Source organism: Halichoeres trimaculatus, unplaced genomic scaffold (genome assembly GCF_033239565.1).
Source record: "Halichoeres trimaculatus isolate MK-OKI-2021-1 unplaced genomic scaffold, fHalTri1.1 fHalTri1_scaffold_13, whole genome shotgun sequence".
In the NCBI taxonomy this organism is placed as follows: domain Eukaryota; kingdom Metazoa; phylum Chordata; class Actinopteri; order Labriformes; family Labridae; genus Halichoeres; species Halichoeres trimaculatus.
This window is the reverse complement of record NW_027437191.1, coordinates 7,215,913-7,237,185: the sequence shown is the minus strand read 5'-3', so window position 1 is coordinate 7,237,185 and position 21,273 is coordinate 7,215,913. Positions and strand designations below refer to the sequence as shown.

Below are 21,273 nucleotides of genomic sequence, written 5' to 3'. Positions count from 1 at the left end.
CTTCAGTATATAACCTCGCAATGCTGTGTTCATGTTCAGTATGGAAAATCATCTACTCTTCTACTCCCTCACAGTCACAAGGATACGTTTAGGTACCTAAACATGGTACCTTTTGATTTTACGTGCACCGGTACCTGGTACTTTTAACACAATTTGGTCGGTACCTATAAAAGTACCTAATTCGGTACCCATCCCTAAGCCCAGGTATTTGTATCAGAACCATCAAAGTTCGATTGGTGCATCCCAAATTCTATTGTGTTTTTTTAACCAAGCTGTAACTGCTGGTCTGAATATTTGAAGACAAGGCAGAAGTTTTAAAAACTGCAGTTCATCAAGTGTCCACTCGAGGCTGGCTGCAGAAACACCAGAAACCACATACACACCAACCCAAAACTGATATTTCCTACAGCACAGGAGAAGTCAAACATTCTGCACTCAGTCATCTCTTCTTTGCTCTAAAATCTGCTGCTGTACTAACAAGTTTTGATTCAAGCATTCCTTCATGAGATGCCAAAATGTGTTAAATATCTGCCAGTTTAATTAAACTGCAGTAAGCTTTTTAATTTGATTACTTTCTTTTGAGTTTGGTCAGTAAAAAGCATTAGATTGGCCAGGCTTCACTGGTTTGGGCTCAACAGAAGTAGGTCATGTGGAGACTGTGTAGGAGCATCCTGAACAAGCCTCCTATAGGCAGAGAGCAGCCACGGTTCTCGAGCACTGTCATCGCTGCCAAACACTTGTGTTGAACATGACTGAATATATAATGTGATGGAAAGAGGGGCTCCTTTCACTTGCTAATAAGGTCAGCTGATTACGGCAGGCTTTCACTCCAGCTTCACCAAGGTAACAAACAATGGACGAGGCCACTCATGAATGAATCCACAAATGAACATCTCCTGACCGAGTGGGCACAGCACACCCCCCGTCACACACTGAGGCTGAGTGTGGAAGGAGTAAACACTGACATGAACGCCAAATAAAGAGAGTTTTTGTGTGCTACTACGGACGTAAGCAGAGTCGCTGAGTGAGAGTGTGTGAGTGTGTGGGACAGTAAAACCCTGTGTTTAAACCCTCTGACTGATCATAAGACAGTGCCATGAAAAAGATAAAAGCTTTTTGAACAGAAATAGTCTTTACAGAGGTAAGGCCATTCATGCATTCCTGATGTTAGTTAATGTGTGTTATTATTCTGGCTGTTTCTGCTGAATCAAAGAGGATGGAGCAGACTTCCCTGATTTCAGGGAAGCCATCAATAGGTTTAATAGCATTTCTTATCACATGTATGCAGACGATGTTCAGTTGTATTATTCTTTTAATCCAGACAGTAATGACAACCTTAACATACTGCATGACTGTCTGTTCGCAATCAATGACTGGTTAAGCAATAATTTCCTTCAACTTAACGCTTCCAAAACTGAGGTCTTGATTGTCGCTCCTGAAGGTACTGCCGGTAAGATTGCTAAGCGTATTGGTTCTTTGGAATCTAATGTCTGCTCTAACCTGAAAAATCTTGGTGTTATTTTTGACCAGGCCATGCTCTTTGATAAACACATTCTGGCCTTGACCCGCACATGTTTTTTCCATCTGAGGAATATCTCAAAACTGAGATCCATTGTTTCTCATAGAGAACTTGAAATGATAATTCATGCCTTTGTGTCATCACGCCTGGACTATTGTAACTCTCTCTTTCTGTGCCTGAACAAATCTTCTATTGATCGTCTCCAGATTATTCAGAATGCTGCTGCAAGGCTTCTGACAAAAAAATCAAAATATTGTCACATTACCCCTGTACTGGCATCCCTACACTGGCTTCCAGTAAGATTCAGGATCCAGTTTAAGGTGCTGGTTTTAACTTTTAGAGCTCTACGGGGTCAGGCTCCTGAGTATTTGTGTGAGCTGCTTCAGGTGTATGTTCCTGGCAGGTCACTCAGGTCTGCAGGTCACAAACTTTTAATTGTTCCCCATACTAGTTTTAAGACCCGGGGAGACCGAGCCTTTGAGTCTGTTGCACCTAGATGGTGGAACGCTCTCCCCCAGACCCTGAGGGATGCTACATCCATTGCCAATTTCAAAAAGCAACTTAAAACCCACCTGTTCAGGCAAGCATTCCTTGACCATGTTGAATAATTTGCTGATCATGATCTTTTATGAATCTGTGTTTTTCTCTGTGGTTTTCTATTTGTTGTTTGTGGAAACGACTGATGTTTGAATTCTGTGAAGCACTTTGTGAGTTTTCTCTGTGAAAGGTGCTATATAAATAAATATTATTATTATTATTATTATTATTATTTGACCGTTGACCTGACTTATAAAGGAACATATTGAAAACTTCCTACATGTCTTATATTTTCTTGGCAGGTTTGCGCGTCCAAATGTTAAGAACAGATTCAAATAATCTACTTAACCTACATGAAAAGAAAGGTCATTGTTAGTTATGTGTGTGTTTTGGCCCAACCAGGATGTCACTGTACAGACTACTTCTCTTCTAGTTGTCATATTTCTCGTTCCTCAAAGGCAGTTAAGAGTTTGAGCTGTTTACAAAAGGGATGAGCATTTCCATGACATATTACCTTGATGAAGGCGACCCAGCTCTGGTGACAGTACACCAGGTAGCCACCCAGCTGTGCTGTCAGCTGACTCCTGTCGATATAGTTAGAGAGCTCTGGGATTTCTTTCAGGAGGACTTTCTGTAAAGAGATGACAGTAGAGTTACCTGAACAAGTCAAACCTCCACCCAAAGCTAGTAAAGAAAGACCAGTGTTGCTTTTGTTTACCTTGAAAGATGTCGTGTACAACTTTGACGGGGACAGAAGTTTCAGCAACAGCTTGAGAACATCTTTCTTTTTTGGCTGAATGAAGTAAACACTGTGGACTGTCCGCTTGTGCAGCTGGAGGAAGGAACAAAACAGAAAACTTAACTTTAACATATTAACACTGACTAAAACATCACAACACTTACAGTTGGCTCAACAATTATTTAAGAGAGAAATTAATACACAATCAATATCTTGTTTGCAGCTTCCTCAAAGCTTGCACATTTTCTGGTCCTTTGAGAATCACAATCAGAATCACCTTAATTGGCTAAGTATTTCCAAGAATACAAGGAATTTGACTCTAGTTTAAAATGCATCCCTTGGTACAATTGTTGTAAATAGAAAACACCAAAAATTACACCAAGTATTAAAAAAGTGAAAAATTGCTGGAGTAGTAGGGAAAATGATAATAATTACAACATTACACAAAGAACTTTCTACAGAGTAGAGTAAAAATATATACACAATTTAAGTTAAACTACGATGGCATATTAGAGCCACTAAAGAAATTACATAAATAAATAAATTTGAGGAAAAACTCTTAATTTTTTTATTTCTAAAGTCGCAAATTTACGACTTTAGAAATAAAAAATGTGAAAGTTCATAAAGTGGAAAATTTGCAACTTAATAAACTTGTAAATTTGCGAATTAATTAAGTCACAAATTTACTGCCTTGTAAAGTTGTAAATTTACTGGTTTACAAAGACACAAGTCCCAGATGTTAGTTGATGCACAAGGGATGCTTGAGAGATGCAGATGTGATAAGCTGAAAAAGATATGCTGAAAAAAAAAAAAACAATTGTAAAATTGAAGGTTGTTTTGTGACAGATATGGGAGATTTTAGATGTTTCCCTGTGTCTTTCTACGATCTATTTGTTCATCTGTAATCTACTAAGAAGTCTGAGTGAACTGTAAACTGTAATCGATTGCTCTGGTCTCCGCTGCAGAAGCGCAAGATCGCCTGTTTACTTTTTTTTTCATTCCTTTTATTAAATGTTCCTGAGGAGGAAAGTTCAATAACTTGCTGCTTTCTTCTGAACGGCCCCATGGCACGACAACATCTTTTCAGAGTCCGACTGATTATAAGAATGCGATGACTCAGGGCTAAAACCAGTCGTGTCTCATTATCGCTGAGACCAACTCAAAAGTACAATCTGATGAGGCCGTCAGTTCGGTCCATCTTGCCATGAAGTACATAACCACCTACACATTCAAAGCCACATATAAATCTTTGATAAATCAGAATTTACTAGTATATAAAGTCGTAAAATTGCGACTTTATATACTAGTGAGTTTTTGAGTTCAATAAGTTGTAAACTTGTGACCATACAGACTCAAAACATTTCTAGTTATTTCTAGGGTTTTTTTTTCAAGTTATTTGGAAATTTTGAGTTTAATTTTTTATTTACTTTTATTTTTTTTCTTTAAGTGGCCCTAATTTTTCGTATTAAATAGTGCATTGAATAGATGTCAGAAAATGTGCAATTTGCAATAGAGAAATGGAAGATGAATGTGTAAAGAAGAAACAGACAGGCTGTAGTTGTACATGAGGTATATGAGTTGGATGGAAGGTCAAGTGTTCATCAGTGTGATGGCCTGGGGAAAAAAACTGTTCTTGTGACTGGATGTTTTGGCGCAGAGAGTTCTGCAACACCGACCAGAGGGAGCAGTTGGGGATGTACACAAAGGGGGAAAACTGCTACAAACAACAAACACTGACTAAAAAGTAGCCAACATAAGCAGTGTCTTCCAATACAACAGAAAAATGACACAATGTAAAGCCATGACTAGAGGTCACAGTGTATGACTCATGATATGAAGCTCATATAAACGCATACATTATGTGCTTAAGGAACACCAGAACACTGCTCCAGGACCTTTTTAAACCAAGTGACCTGACCAAATGTTTGCAATTTGCATAATCTGATTGAAATTTGACTGTTTAAAAGGCAAGATCAAGATCTGGATAGCACCAAAGCATCATCACCCAGTGCCATAGAGATAACGCTCGCTGAATGGTTTATCATTAAATCCCAGTTATGTCCCTCCAGTCATCTACCAATCAGAGCTAACGTAACCTCACTCTTCATTTTATTGATAAACTCTCAAGTTTGAACAGACCACTGCAGAATAACTGCTGACTGTGGGTTGGAATCAAGATTAGCACAAACAGTTTAGCTCCTGTGTTAGCCTTTAACTCGTGCTCTATCACTCTCCTGTTTAACTTTGTTCAGCCCTGACAGTTTTATAAACCTACAAATTAAATCCAAGAAATCTTTTTTTATCCCTTCTCTCTGCTCAAAGGGACAATCAGTCGATGTGCTGTAAATGGAATTTACTTGGAAAATCCAACCCAACCACAGATACTGAGAAATCACAGATTTTAGTGCTAATCCTATTTTAAAATTGTGGATTATTAACAGGCAAACGTGTAAAAGTGAGATCACTTATTTAAATGTCACATGGACTTGGGTCGTTTCAACAGGTGCCGCCATCAACCACATGATGTTACCATATTCATATCATCATCATTATGCTAAAAGACTCAACTTAATCAAACTGTTTACAAAGTATTTAAATATATTCTAAAATTGACTAATATCATGTGAATCTGTCACATAAACACATGTCACAGGTGGGCTGTGGTACTACCAACAATAGCACAACACCCCCTGTATATGAACTGGAAAACATGGAGTTTAACCCAACGCTCATTACTCCTCCATAAACTACCCAGCCACATGTGTTTAGTGGAAGTTGGTTGTCCTCATCTGTACAATTCCAACGTGAACAGATCACTAGAGAACCAGAAGTCGAACTGATGATCCAGTCCAACCAGCAGCCAACATGAGTCTGTGCTGATTTTATCAACTAAGTGCAAAGTGTCTGACTTCCCCGATGACATGAAAGGTGAGTACGATGATGAGTTTCAAGAGAAGGAATCTGCCAAGCCTCAGTTTCAACACAGTCATCCAAAAACCAGCACGTCACATTAGTCACATCTAGGTCCTGAAGACAGCCTTTCTGTGGCCACTACACCTCTACTGGATAAACCTGTCAGGGAGGCTGAACAAACATTGAAAGAAAACACTGAACACACAGAACACATAAAATGTCCTGTTGTTCTGTGGTCAGTTATCAGAAAAGATAGTCCACGATGGACTCAAGCTACTGAATCTGACAGGATAACCACCGTTACAGAGCGATCAGTGTTTCGGAGTTAAAAGTGACCATGTAAGCAGGACACCTTGATGAGTAACAACTTGTTAGTTTGTAAGGAGCAGATCAAGCAGGAGAGAAAGTCATGCACTAAGACAACATTAAATCATCCAGTGACTTTCTAAATAAAACCAACCGTGTCAAAACCAGATTGTATTTAGCTTGGCTTCAACCGCACATCAACAAAGTGAGTGCAGCCAGACTACGAGGCAACAGGTTTGAGGTTTTACAGCCCAGCATGAACGAGGAGAGGAGCATCATTGGGATATTGGAAATCAAGGAACTCCTCCGTCCAAGACTCTAGCTGTCTTGCAGCTCTGCCAGATGTGCCGGACTAACAGGCAGTTGGTATGACCGGAGGAAAAAAAAAGCATGCAATCAACATGCAATTAGATTTCGTTTACACAACATATTATCTAAAAATGCTAAAATGCAGTGAAAAAAAATCTACATTTACAAAGAAACGCTGAGGGACTGAAAAGCTGTAGTAAGCATGCCAGGCCTGCAGGTGGTGCTGTCTTGCCCTGAAGCAGCTTTTACGAGATCTTCACCGAAGGTGAGTTGAGCCGATCATCTGGTGTATTGGGGAATGCTAAGAGCAAAAGTGGAGCAACACATTTTGTATGAAGACAGTCAGCAGATACAGCAGATTGAGCAGCACAAGCTCAACATGGTAGTTCACGACGATCGTAGCAACGGTTGTCCTGTTGTATACGAGAAGCGCGAAGTGGCGTATGAAGTCGGCGGCAATGGTGTCAGCAGTGTTTTATGGGCCGTTTACACAACAATGTTTTTAGGGTGAAACGCAAAAATTTTGTTGCGTTTCAGCCTCGCGTTTTCACTGAAACAGTGTTTCAGCCGACCTGAAACGCAAACTTTTGAAAACGGCCTCCAGAATGGGACTTTTCTGAGACACTGCCAACATCGTTGCCGTGTTAACAGTAGGCTGGCATTTTCAGTGGAATGTCACACTCCACTTCACGCTTCACCTATACAACAATCCAACAGTACCGTTGTTACAATCATCGCGAAATACCGTGTTGTGCTTGTGCTGCTGAATCTGCGGACTGTCTTTATACAAAATGTGCATCTGTTGCTCCACTTTTGAACTTAGTATTCACTAATACGCCAGATGATCTTCTTCTTCTACTTCTTCTTCTTTGTTAATTTCTGGCAGTGTAGATGCAACAATGGCGTATTACTGCCCTTTGGACTCTGACGCCGACTCATCAGCGTATCAGATTCTTCCACACAATCCAGTTGAACGAAGAAAGTTAATGAGAGCTTCTGCCGACTCATGCCTTTCCCAGCTGAGAAGTGACTTCAGTGAAGTATCTTTAATCTCAGATGCTACTATGCATGCATGCATGATGGATCTCTCTATGTCATAGTTATTGCATGCTGTCAAAACATGAGTTAACGCCAGATGATCCACCCAACTCTACTTCGTTACAGATCTACCAAAAGCTGCTTCTGGACAAGATAGTTATAGCACCACCTGCAGGCCTGGCTACAGCGTTTTCAGTCCCTCAGCTTTTCCATGTAAACGCAGATTTTTTTCACTGCGTTTTAGCGTTTCCAGATGAAACATTGTCGTGTAAGGGGGCTTAAGAAAAATCACACTCTGGAGGCTGTTTTCAAAAGTTTGCATTTTGGGTCGGCTTAAACGCTGTTTCCGTGTAAACGCGAGGCTGAAACGCAACAAAATTTTTGCCTTTCACCCTAAAACCGTCGATGTGTAAACGGCCCCTTGGTGTGTGAGTCCTGCACCAGCCAGTCATAGCTCTGCAGCAAACAAGATCCTCCGCCTTGTGTAAGATCTGTGGCTTGAGAATACTTTAGTTTCTTGGCGAAAACTGGTTCATTTGAAAATATTATAGAGAAATCTGTTGATTATGAACAAAAAGGAAGTAAACTATTGTGTACAACCATTTTCAAACTGTTTTCAGAATAAATCTAAACTGACGTGTGTGTTTTGTTTCACCCTCAGTTCACACAGGGCCTTTGTCTACAAGACAGCCCAACAAGATTAGCCAATAACACAGAGTCTGCACTGTTGACTCTGGGATTCAGAGGTGTTAATTCTTACTTAACGTGAAGCTAATCATGATGACCAAGACTGACATTTAGGAAAAGTTTAACAGCCTCACAGTATGACACCTCTCTGTTTGAGCCACTATCGTGGAAATGAAGCTATCACTGTGGGGTAATGAAATTCCAAAAGTCGGCTTGAATTTGAGCAGACCACCGCACACATAAATCATTACAGAGCAGCACTTAGATTTTCCCTTTCACAGCGCTTTGTAATTAAATAAATGCATAAACATGGAGGAATGCAGACCAGCGACTCAGACCACAAAACACTCTTAAGAAAGTGATCTGAATGGAAAAATGTATCATCCCTCTGCACTGCAGTGCTCATGCATTTTCACTGGAGCTGCTCTATCAAATAACTGAGCATGTGATCAGCTCTGCATGTGACCCCCAGCCCCCTCCCCTCTCCTCCCCACACACACGCGCGCACACAGGAATTTCACGATAACCAGAGATGACGCACGCTGGATTTCATTTCCAAGATCAGTCTTCACGTCCCTGAAGCAATAAAAGAAAAGTTGCATAACTTCATCCTGCAGGAAATAGATCTGTTAGTCAAGAGGGCGATCACAAGTTCAGGATGTCTCTGTTCACTTTGCAGAGGACCAACTGGAAGTCCTGCTCCTGCATAATTCACTCAGAAGACACAACCTAAAGCTGCCATTGCACTGAGACTACCACCTGAAATGACCTTAACTTCACGAAACTGGAAGGATCAATACACTAATGCACAAAAGAATATACCAGAGCAGTATCGAGCAATCAGGTGTCTGCAGGCTTTGGTTTTACCAGGACAGACAGTCAGCATGGAGCACAAACTCAGGACTTTTTTTTTGTCAGATTTTTTCCCCAAATCTGCTTATTGCTGTGTTGAAAAAGCATCAGTGTTTAGGTTCCCTGACTTGTAAATCATGGATCCACCTCCGTTTAAAACAAACAAACAAAAAAAGATTTCAAAATGTATTTCCTGACATGATCTGAGCTTCTACCAAACTACATCATGATGACAAGACGATCAGAGGCATTTCATTTTGGTTTTATTTGTGTCATGTAGGGGTGCACACATCACTGATCACCTATCTTTAAAAAGCCTGACCTGCAGATACCGATTTGGGCCGATGCTGATTTTTCTTTGTATCTTTTATAACTGACAGCAAATACGTTCAATGTTCCAATCTTATTTTATTGAAAATCATTGAACAATATCTTGAAACAATAAAATCTTTATGTTTCAACTTAAAAAAACAATAAAGTGTCCTGAGTAGGGCTTTCATTTTAACGCGTTAATCAGATTAATTAATTACAACGCAAATTAACGTGTTATAAAAATCAACGCAGATTAATCTGGATCCCAAACCCGCGGGGCGTTCAAAGACGCACTTATTTTCACATGTCTGGCATTTACAGACCGTTTCTCCTACTTAGAAAAAGAGGTGTTCTCATCAGATTTTCAAATTTCCGACGGTCCCTGAATGTATCACACATGACGTCAGCAACATGCTTTAGGGGGGAAGTGAGAGTGATACAGTCCAGGTCTCGTTTATTCACATGTCCTTTTTGAAAATCTGCAGAAAATCAACCGTTTGCTCTAGCTCAATTCTGTAAAAAACAGATAATTTTACACTCTCTTTTCTACATTAAACGAGCCCTGAATGATCGATATTTGTCTTGTATTTAAATCTAAAGAATTCTTTGAAAATTTGCTTCCATCATCCTGGTGTCATGTTTCAGCTTGGGGCTGCTCTGCACCAATGAGCAACAGTTTGTGTGTTCAGAGCTTGTAAAACTGAAAATACTTCACTTTTCTTTGATCCAAGACTTGAATAAAGTGTTTTGTACATAGTTCTTCACAGTTTTTAGCCTTTAGCCCTGGTTCTCGTGACCTCATAGAAGTATTCATATTGCAGTGACAGTTGAGTCCACAGTGAGTAAAATGTGACAAGCAAAAATCGTCCTTAAAATCAAATGAGTTTATCTTAGGTGCAGGACTGAGTAGATTTTGTAAAGATAGAACCATAAAACTTTTTTCATGTGTTCCTTATGCATCAGGGTACCTAAAATGTGTTGTATATATTCCCACCTTATTTTTTAAGGTTTTTTAAATGTCTTTTAATGTAACTTTAATGTCCTGGAATTCAAATTCTTTTTTTGGGACCTTAAGCAGATATGAGATTAAAATGCGATTAATTAGATTAATTAGATTAATTAGATTACAAATCCCGTAATTAATTAGATTATTTTTTTTAATCGCCTGACAGCACTAGTCCTGAGTTTTAGGTCTCAGAGAAAAAAGTACTGATCAATTGGCCGGCTGATCGATCGGTGCATGTCTAGTGTTGTGATTTTTTTCCTAGCACTTCTTCCATTTTCCTCCGAAATGGTGCTGGTGCTAGTTCCAGACCTGTGACTGACTTAGCACTGGTTCTTTGTGTTTCCACAGACCAAGCTCTGGCTTCAGGTGCTCAAACCTGGTGCTTAGCAAGCGCCAACTCTTTGCTGGGCCAGAGCTAAAGCTGTGTTCCATGTGTACACAGGACTGGGAAGTTAGGACTGGGAAGACGTTATCTCTGAGTTCAGCGCTCCAGTTGCCAAGTCGGAAAAAACTTGCCATAACAGCAGTATTTCTGTATATTAACATCAAACAATACTAAGTATATAGCTGATTTATTGCGGCAAAGACAAGTCAGAAATTCTATAAGAAAAAGAAACCAACAGGAGCTTATTTACTGTTTACACCTGAACTCGGATTTTCCTACTGGGAACTCAGGGGTTTTATGGGTGCTCCGACTTCAGAACTCAGAAATTCTGACTTCCATGTACAATTGGAACACAGCATGAGTTCCAATTGTAAGCCCCAACTATGTGGGGGGCCAGGGGCGGAGCTACAGTGTACAACAATCAGTGGTGCAAAGAGCCTTTCCAAAAAAAGAAAAGCTCCTGAGTGAGTCGGCCATTGTTTTTCAGTTTCCTCATTCATTATTTGAAATAGAGGCAAAATTAAAGCATTATGCCTTTACTCTCTTACAGATAAGGTCTATACCTTTTTACTGTATTACACAGACTTAATTGCCTTTTGTTATTTATCATTCTTAAAGAAGCTGCTGAACGAGTCGTCCGTTGTATTCTTGGCGTTTTCTCATTCATAACTTGAACTGGAGGAGAAATTGAAGCAGCAGTGCGTTGTCTCTGATAAATCAGGTCTATACCTTATTACTTTATCTAACAGATTAAACAGCAGACCAGCAAAGTGCAGCAGCACATCTCCTCCTCACACTCACTCAGCTTCAGCAGAGGAGAGGGTGATGATAAAAGAAACTGCATTTTTATTTTACTTCAGTGTAAGCTGTGACTGTAAGACAATATAACACTTCAGTGTCCCATGACTATAACATCCTCACAGAAACACGCTGTTGGGGCATGTCAAGGAGAGCATTCTTGTTTTTTTCACAAGAGTTATGAAGAGTGTATTACAGAGTTTTAACGTCATGTGAAATAAACAGATATATGCAACTGTTAAAGCCTGTATACACTTTTCAATTTTAAGACTATTATGCATTAGTTTTAAGTTGTGTAAGTTGGCTCCACTAACTTATCAGTAGGTTTACAGTCCTTATGTTTAAAGTGTAGCTAATTAAAGTTCCTCATTTTAAATTAGTAGTGTTCTGTTCCCAAATATCAGAATCAGCCCCAAAAATGCCACATCAGTCGGGATCTCCAATTGACCACTTGAGTTATTATTTGTGTTGCTCAATAACTTTTCAGGATCAAAATGGCTTGTTGATACACCTCTGATTAGATTTAAAGAGGGGATAGTGTTTCTTTAGTCTTTATAATGCTCCTCTGGTATCCTCTTAGTACTTTAAAATGATAAAAAGTTTTTAAAAATCCTTATTACAGCCTCTGTCTGAACACTTTCTTTTTGCTGCTATCTCTTTAAGGCTGACCTCCTTCCCTCTGATTGGTCAGCCCTTCAGAGGCCTGTCAGAGGCAGACTTTGGTGTTTGAGGCCCAACTCCCCAACATGTCCTGAATCAGGAGATCCTAATCTGATTGCCTGATCATTTCAGAAGATCCCGTTAAGATCTTGTGCATTTTTTTAAATCAGTTTAAAGATTCAGAGATTTCTACAACATATGAACATGTAGAGATTCAAAGAAAAATGCACATTTCGTCTTTTTTTATGGGAAAGCAGAACGTCCTCACTTTGACTCAGGAAAATTAAAACTTGTAAATGAATTAGCATGATAAAATTACTAACAACGGAGGGATCAACCAAGTAAACTTGAAATTAGAGGTAAGATCTTAAGCCCGAGCCCGACCCGGCCCTGCCCAAAATTCAGGGCGGGTCGGGCCCAAAATGTCAATTATTAACTTTGGGTCGGGTCGGGCCGGGCTTCTCTCTCACTAATTTCTTTTAAATAAATATATATTTATATATTATGTACTGTATACTAACCCGAGACTGAACTCTCAGCAGATCTGACTTCTGCAAACAGCAGCTGGTCCAGAAACATGAATGTATTCATCCGTGCACGCAGTCTCCAGCAGAGGATTTTTGAAGTCTGTTTGTTTCCCCCTTTGGTAACGAAGACTATAGTGAACCTGCTGCGCTCTGCGCTCAGGCTTTACCCCGTGTATCTCAGATGCCCCCCTTTGTGATCTACAATAAAGCCCAGAGACCTGCTTCTGCTGCTGTTCCTCTCCTTGTCAGAGAGGTGCGTCCATGTGAGGACAATATCACACACAGAAATATCTTTAACAAACTTTTCCAGCGTCATTTCACAGTGTAAGTACATTTATAATAAGCATAAAAATATGTTTAACATTCAGAAAAATTGCGATATAAAATTTCGGGTTTGTTTCAGGCTTGGGCCTGCAAATCAAGTTAATTGATCGGGCTTGGGCCGGGTCGGGCTTTAATACCAGCGGGCCTGGGTTGGGTCGGGCTGGATTTTTTAGGGCCGATCTTACCTCTACTTGAAATCAGCACTCTCAGACCACCACAAAAGACAAATCCCATGACAGAGTGGGAAAAAGCTGAGGTTGTCCAATCAGATGGCAAGACACACCTGAGTTAGATAAGGAGGGACAGCAGAAATCCAGAAGAGGACCAAGCTACAAGACTGCAGACTGAGGGGCTACATGCTGCCACACACTGTACCTGTGATGTTTTTCTGATGTTGTGTTCACATCACATCAAATATAAATAAAATCATTCAGTCGAGTGAATTTTAAAACAACTTAATGAAGCCACGAGTAGGTGCAAGTGGGTGGGTTCTTGTAGGGTGACGTGAATAATGTATATTAGGAATTAGACAACTGTTTATTCACATCTGAGCACTGAATGGACCCCTCAAAGAGCAAAAACTTTCAACAATTCCTCTTTGTATTGTGATTACACTGTATAGGCTGTGTGTGGGGGTGCACAGTATTCAAACAATCTGAAAGAAATGAAGAATGAAAGCATCTGTTGATGTGTGTCGTTTGGAAAACTTCCATGAAGCTGAAGGAGAAAAATGACTGAGTCCAGTCTTTATAAAGCATCAGGCTTGACACAAAACCATGAGCATGTTGGTGCCATTTGCTATGTGCATAGATATCAGTGAAGAGCTGCTGCAAAGCCAGCTCAGGGTCCAGGGTGAACTCTACCACCACCATACCTCCAGAAGCAGCAGCGTCTCAGTGATGAACCTGGTGGTCTGGAGCGAGGCCTGCCTCAGATCAGCCACCACGGAAACCAAACTCTCCTTCTCCTGCCTCTTACTGTGGAGACAGAACAATCCTGTCATCAGCGCAGGTTCTCCTTCCTCTCACAAACATGCACACTGTAACAGTTTCTGACTCCACGTACTTGTGCAGACACAGAAAGTAATTTACGAAGTCCACCACTTCTGCTTTGCTCAGATCTGAGGCGAGTTTGTCCTGGGCGTTCACGGGGAACACGATCAAAGGGCAGCCATGTTGATCAAAAGCACCTGTAGAGACAGATACCACATGTTATCTCACATGTGCAGAGGATATTCTTCTGCAGGTAACCGACACATCTAAAGCTATGTGGGTCTGACTTGTGGGTAATGTATCCAGGGCAAACACAGCCTCTGAGAAATCTCTGGATTAGCCTACTGACAAGTTAAAACTTTTTGAAAAGATCTCTCTGATGTTTCTCGCTGAAGAGCCCGACGTTTTAGAAACCAGAAGTGATCGTCTCAAATTCAAAGCCTTCAACTCCCTTTTTTTCCTGCAACTTATTTTGGGGTTACTGACCCTCATTTATCAAACATGCATACAGACGAAAAATGGGTTAACACTCATATCCACTCACAGTTCTGCATTTCTCATTCAGAAGGTGAGGGTTTAGAGTAGGCCTGTCATGATAATCAATAAATCAATTAACTGAACGATAAATAAAAACGTCCTTGTTAAGTTTGCCAGCCTCGATAAACTGACAGGTGCATGCATGTATGTTTTCCTCCTCTCTTTCGACCAAAGAGGCTGAATGAGAAGATGGCTCACTACGTCTATCTTTCCTAACATCGGGGTGCACAGGTTCTATAGCGGATTTATAGCGGAGAGAGCATCTGTCAAAAATGCGATCTTTGGGGTGAAGACGGGGCTGCTCGTGAGTACACACGGAGAGAGCTGAAGCGAGCGTCCTGAGGGGTAAGGAGGAAACACACGCTAATATGAGTAATGGCACGAAACTACTATGTAATATGTCACATTTGTTTGAAAATAGTGGCGACGAAGAAGAAGAAGGGGAGGTGCAGCGGAGCCTTGTTCTTTGACAATCCGCTCTTACTGAGGCTTTTGGTCTGCAAAGTAAATAGAAATAAAAGCACCAAGTGGTGGGCGCTCAAAGACAGCTACATTGCCAAAGAAATGCAGCCCTTCAATACGGTTGAAAGCCAAAAATGTTAAAAATGTTTGACAGACAGTACGGATTGACTGAGAAAAAGTACATGTTACAAACAATTCATGAACTGTATAAACTCCCTTTTATTTAGGCTATAGTTTTTATTGTTGTTTTTTTTTGGAGTTTCTTTAGAGACAGGGTCTATGTTTTATTGTTTTTGATTACTTTTAATTATTTTCATTGACATGTATTTTTTTCTACAAGTGAGTCCATTTCATTTTCATTGTATTTTTTTCTCTTTCTTGTTTGTTAAATTTATTATATTTTTTGTTTAATGTGTTTTATTTAAAAGATTCTGACCTTTTAATTACAGTTAAATACTCTTAAGAAATTAAAGTTTCTTGCTTTTGATATGATGTACTCACTTCATTATCCCATTTATCATAATGACAACAGTGAAAAAATGGAAAAAAAAAAATCAAAATAATATTGACAATAATATCGTTTATCGGCAATAATATTTTGGAAAATTATCGTCAAACAAAATTTTGTTATCATGACAGGCCTAGTTTAGATAAGTGCAATGTGTTTAACATTTCCTCTCATACCAATCCCTGTAAAGTACATCACTTAGTCTGTTTGCAGTGATTACAAACACCCCTCAGTCCATAATCACAATATTACAGAACCTACTACTTCACTCCTAACAATATTAACCTATCAATCTAAACTGTGTGTGAAAACGCGTACAATTCAGTGGCACAAGGGATTCATATATGACATCACAACCAATCAGCTCATCTTGAGGTAAAAATAACTATAATACTTATTTGCTTAGGAAAGGAATGAAGATCAGATCTTTTTAACTCTACTTTTATTTGTTCAAGAGAAGTTTTAACCAGATACAAGGTCAAGTATTTGTCGACAGTTATGCAAGTAAACTTTGTTCATTTGTACCGTAGTTTAGTAGTTGTCTATATTTAAGAGCAGCTGACAGCCCGGTGCTCTGAGACATGTCTGTAATGTGTAACTTTAATAAATCCTGGTTATGTCCTGCCAGTCATCTACCAATCAGAGCTAATGTAACCTCACTCTTCAATTTATTGATAGACTCTCAAGTTTGAACAGACCACTGCAGAATAACTGCTGACTGTGGGTTGGAATGAACATCATCAGAAACAGTTTAGCCTCTGTGTTAGCCTTTAGCTTGTGCTCTATCTCTCTCCTGTTTATCTTTCTTCTGCTCTTCTTTCCTTTTTCTGTCTGACAGTTAGGCTCCAGTGTCCACCATCACTACAAAATAAATCACAGAAATCGTGTTCAGCAGAAAAAAACACAGATCTCTCTTCTCACTACTAACCTTCGTCAGCTGGAGTGGTGTTCTCCAAGAGACTTTAATATAGCGCAAATCAATCCACTTCTGTCTGTTGGGAAGCTAAGAAGTAGCATTGAGGAATAACCTTTACTGGTGCTGAAAATCTCATTTTAAAGTGTGGACTATGATCAGGTGTATATCTAGAAGAGAGACTTTTTCAAGATCACTTTGAAACCCCTCACTGTCCCTTTAAATGCCACCATTAGCTGTTATACCACATTAGAACCAGGGGCAGGTAAAAACACTTTGAAATAAAATGTATATTTAAGATGAGGTTACAGTCCCATGAACTGTATTCTTTTTTATAAAAATAGTTATCTGATTTTTTTTAAAATCACAACTCATCCCTAGTTGCAACAGAAAACTATTCAACACCAATTTGCTGGTTCGGTTTTGACAAAACTCCAACTTATAATTGCAGCCATTTTAGTCTGTTTCACTGCTGCAAGATAAAGAAATCTACACAAGATCTTCCTTTCCTTCTTCTTAATCTGTATTTCTGTGCTACAATATGTGCAAAAATCATTGATTAAAACATGTAAGAGTCATGGTTTTTCAAATATTCAAACAGGCGTTAATTGATCTAAATGAATAGCTAATGTGTTGACTTTCCTACCTTCAGAAATATTTTTCTTTATTTGTACCTGGTGTGATTCTGCGACTTTTGGTTGTTAAAAAGTTCTTTTAAGGACTTGAATGACCAAAACTAAGGTCAAATTTTCTTAGTCTAATTAGCTAGAACACAAGTTCACAAAAACTCTGCACACAGAGGCAGAAGGGGGAGAGAGTATAAATTCTTGAAATGCAGATCTCTAATTCATTATGTTTGCAAAATTTAAGAAAACTGGGGAATATCTGAAATCATCTTCTTTACAAAACACGTTGAAATGAGCCTCATGTCAGCAGAAAGAATTACTCCTCAAGGACATTTTACTCTGTATTTCCAGAGGCATGTTATGTCAGTCCGTGCAGTACAGTAAATAAGCATGGATAACGTTAATAAGTGTATATTTAATATCATAACAAGTGCAGTTGTGGATGGCAGGGTGCAGTGTTTTACCAGGGAACAGCACAGCTCCGGAGTTGAGCACATGATCCGCAGGCAGCGGTGGGGAGGGGGCACACTCCTCTGCAGACTCCTGCACGTCTGAAAGGTTTGTGGGAAAATGATTATTTTGATTGAAAACACACCAGGCAAGAATTTCCTCCTCCTCTTCCTCTGTGTTTGACCGCTGGATGAGCCGGTCCAACAAATTCCTGCTCAAGAGAGGAGCAGGCTGGAGGGCTGCAGCCCAGAAAATCATCAACCTGTAGCCAGTGTGTCTCCTGGTTCAACAAATGAGGAAAACAACACGGTGTACCTGCACCAACACTGCCCACCTGCATGAACAGCCCACCTGCACTAACAGCCCACCTGCTCGCTCATGTTACTCAGTGATACAGAGGCTGATCGCCTGCACTTGTCTCTCCTACCTGTTGCGTATCGGCTCATTTTTATGTCCTCTCCACAAACTTTTCCTCTCGTAGTGTCCCAACAAACTGTGTGGTCTCCCCACACCGTGTCCGGCATCTAGCAGCCGGTCCTACAGAGCTGTGGAGGTGAACCGGGAGAGCCACGGCTGCCTGCTGCTACCTTTCTCCGCCATGTTACGTCCATTCAGCAGCTCACGAGCTGAGCTAACCCCGCTGACTGGACGGAGCTCCGCGCATTTATAAAGACGAGAGGGCGGAGACAACACGGAGGAGGAGGGCCAGCAGCTGGGGCCAACAAGGTTCACTGGGCCTTTACGAGGACAATACAAGTCCTTACTCTTATTTTTTAAATATTGCAACTGTGCACTTTTATCTTGCATTTATTCACATGTGATCAAATCCACAACTAAGAATGATACTAGCATGTTTAAATTTGAGTTCTGAGTTCACTACGGAAGCCTAAGAGGATCTGGCATCTTCCTACCAAGGCAAGTTTATTTATACAGCACATTTCAGCAAGGCAATTCAAAGTGCTTCAGGAAGATACAAATCAGCAAAACATGTTTAAAGAAAAAAAAAAGCAGATAAAGAAAGTACAATAAAACAAAATAAAATCACAAAAAAATGTTGATACAGAGTTTGAGATATAAGCATAAAAGTCCCAGTGCAGAGTTGTGCACTTAAAAAGATACAAAAATGACTTGTTAAAATGCCCTTATAATAGGCTGAGTGTGTAACCTGGATTTAAATGAGCTAAGCTAGCAAGTGGCAACTTCCCGTCTAAAAATATGAGACAATGCTAATAACGTGCCTCTTTCATTTAAGCACAGCCCCAAGTGTAATTATACAACCATAGAAATTAACTTATTATCCATTTTTGTAGTATGTTGAAAGTATCATCTCACTTTCTTTCAACAACACTTTGGGACTGACTACGGGTTGTGAAGTCCAGGAAATGTCACTCTCTGTAGTTAGCATTAGCTCTGACTAGCGGACTAACTATTTTGACCAACTGTGATCTAGTTATTAGTGACACTTGAACTGCACTTTTTAACACTTCTGATTAGGCTGCATACTTTAAGATTACAGGTTGCTGCTTGGGTAAGAACAAATGAATAATTAGTTAAAACAAATTGTCAAGGTGTTTAATCTCTGCTATCTAGCACATAACCAGGCACAGACACACATTAACAGAGAGGAACATTAACATTTAAACAAAAAGGTACATCTTCAGGATCTTTCCAGTTGTTTGTTTCAGATGCTAAAATGTTTTAAGAACAAGATAAAATCACTGACTCTAACGCAAACCTGCCAGAAGGAATAAATCTGCTATCTGATGTTTTTTGTAGGCACAAGATGTGAAAAATGATTGCTGACAAATCTTAAATTATGATCTTTTCATTCTGAATCTTTAAATGAATATATCACTGTCCTTTCTTGAATACAATCCATTGCTTTGAGAAGAACGAAACATGAGAGTGGCTGTGAAACGCTCAGTCAGTCAGGTAATTCACACCTGCAGGCACTTCCTGTTTAAACAGCCAAGTCCTACATTTGAGTTATTAACTGGACTGGTCTGACTGCATACCTCCTGGGTAAGTCATTCAGATCCTTTGTTTCCCCTGAAGTCGTTAACTTCGACCTGAAGGGAAAAACTTCCTGCGTATTATCAAAATCAAAGAGCTGTATGATGTCTGTGCAACAGCTTTGTGTTTGTGCTCTCTAAATTCCCCTTGAACACTTCTTAAAAAAAAAAAAAATTAGAATTAGAAATACTTTACTGATTGGCTTCTTAGTAACATCTACTCCCTTCAACTAGAGTTAAAAATAGAAAGTACAAAATATCAAATGCTAGAAAGTACGAAAGCCTAAGTGGTGTAACATATTCACGCTGTTGCTTTGCACAAAGCATCTCCCAAATGAAATTGTACAGTTGTAGAATCGTGTAGGCTGTCTGAGCACCACTACAAAGACCAGCTGTGTAATCTTTAAATACTTCATTTTACAATTTTACAACAAAGCATAACCCATTCAAGGTTATAATAGTTTTGGATTTGTCATTACAGTTTAGTTTTAATTAGTTTTAGAGCAGGCATTTTTTATTTAGTTTTGATTTTTGCAACAAGGCTTAGTTTTAGTTTAGTTTTAGTTTAGTTCCAGTTTAGTTTTAGTTTTTTCATACCTTATTAACCAGGTGCAGGATTCAAAAAGGTCAGAGTAAATATTTTGTAATACTGTTTATTTTCAAGTCCAACATAGAGCTCACTGCTCAGTCAATGCTGTTACTGAACTGTTGGCTGCTGCCTTAAACACATGAAAATAATATAAACTTAGTAAAATAAATATAAACATGAATTAAATCAAGATAATATAAACATAAATTTTATTTTAAAAATATAATATGACCTTTAATAATTAGAAACTTGGACTCTGTAACAATAAAGGCAGACTCAAATACAATTTTAATCAGACTCACATGAAATTAAACTATTACAGATGCTCTGATTCCTTGCTCCACTTCATTTCGTGGCAGCACAGAGCACAGCCAGTCAGTGCAGTAAACAAGCACATCCCAGTACGTCACTATGATGGTGCTGTACAGCACTGACAACTGCCGAAAACTGTCTAAAATTGGTTGGGAAAATGTGTCGGATTAATTTAAATCCTAAAGGCTATTAATATTGTCAAAAACTATAATTTTAAGACATTTTGTCTTCAATTTTAGTTAGTTTCAGTTAGTTTTGTGAACACAGGATACAGTTTTAGTTTACTTATCGTTTTTGTTTTCTTTTCTAGTTACTGTTTACAAAATACTGTATGTTCACACAATACATTTACAATTAGTTGGTTCAACAATTTGTGGTCTTGCTAAATGAAAGCGTTTTGGTTTGGTGGGAATTCTTTCCATAATTTTATTAGTTTGGTCACTTGAGCTGCAAGTGTAAGGGTAAGGTAAACAAAATAGTAAAATTGTGCGACAACCCCAGAGGCCTCTGGCTGACACTACACTGACAGGACGAGGAGGAAAGCCCAGAGAATCCTGGCAGACAGCTCCCATCCCCTGTGTTACAGAGTTCCCCTGGCCAAAGGTCTTTTTAAAAAATCTTTTATACCAAATGCTACCACCATCTTAAATAGGACTAAGTGACAAATCCACAAAATGACCTGAACTGTTTTAAAACTGTGTTTCATCAGTTAATTTAACTAGATCTTGTTTTACCTCAACCTTTATATTGTGTCTCATATATGTTTTTTTCAAGTATGACATTCTTTTGTATCTTAGTCCATCTCTTGTGTTGATGAGCCAAAGCCAATTTTCCGCTTTGGTGGACAATAAAGACATATTCTATTCTATTCTATTCTATTCTATTCTATTCTATTCTATTCTAATACAGTCACTCAACAAGTTATTACTTTGAATGCATTGTTACTTTATATCCATTGTT

At 39.2% G+C, this 21,273-nt stretch overlaps 1 protein-coding gene across 1 annotated transcript in view; it reads right to left on the bottom strand.

Annotated features, from left to right (window-relative positions):
• Nucleotides 1-18,039, bottom strand: part of LOC141801666 (uncharacterized) — a 43,132-nt gene extending 25,093 nt beyond the window's left edge. Inside the window, exons 1-6 of the mRNA XM_074684804.1 lie at nucleotides 17,828-18,039; nucleotides 17,415-17,501; nucleotides 13,978-14,101; nucleotides 13,787-13,889; nucleotides 2,775-2,888; nucleotides 2,571-2,687 (exon numbers count right to left, since the gene is read on the bottom strand). Coding sequence (XP_074540905.1) covers nucleotides 2,571-2,687; nucleotides 2,775-2,888; nucleotides 13,787-13,889; nucleotides 13,978-14,101; nucleotides 17,415-17,501; nucleotides 17,828-17,924 — 642 coding nt within the window. The 5' untranslated portion in view covers nucleotides 17,925-18,039. The remainder of the gene's footprint in view (nucleotides 1-2,570; nucleotides 2,688-2,774; nucleotides 2,889-13,786; nucleotides 13,890-13,977; nucleotides 14,102-17,414; nucleotides 17,502-17,827) is intronic.
• Nucleotides 18,040-21,273: the final 3,234 nt, after the last annotated feature.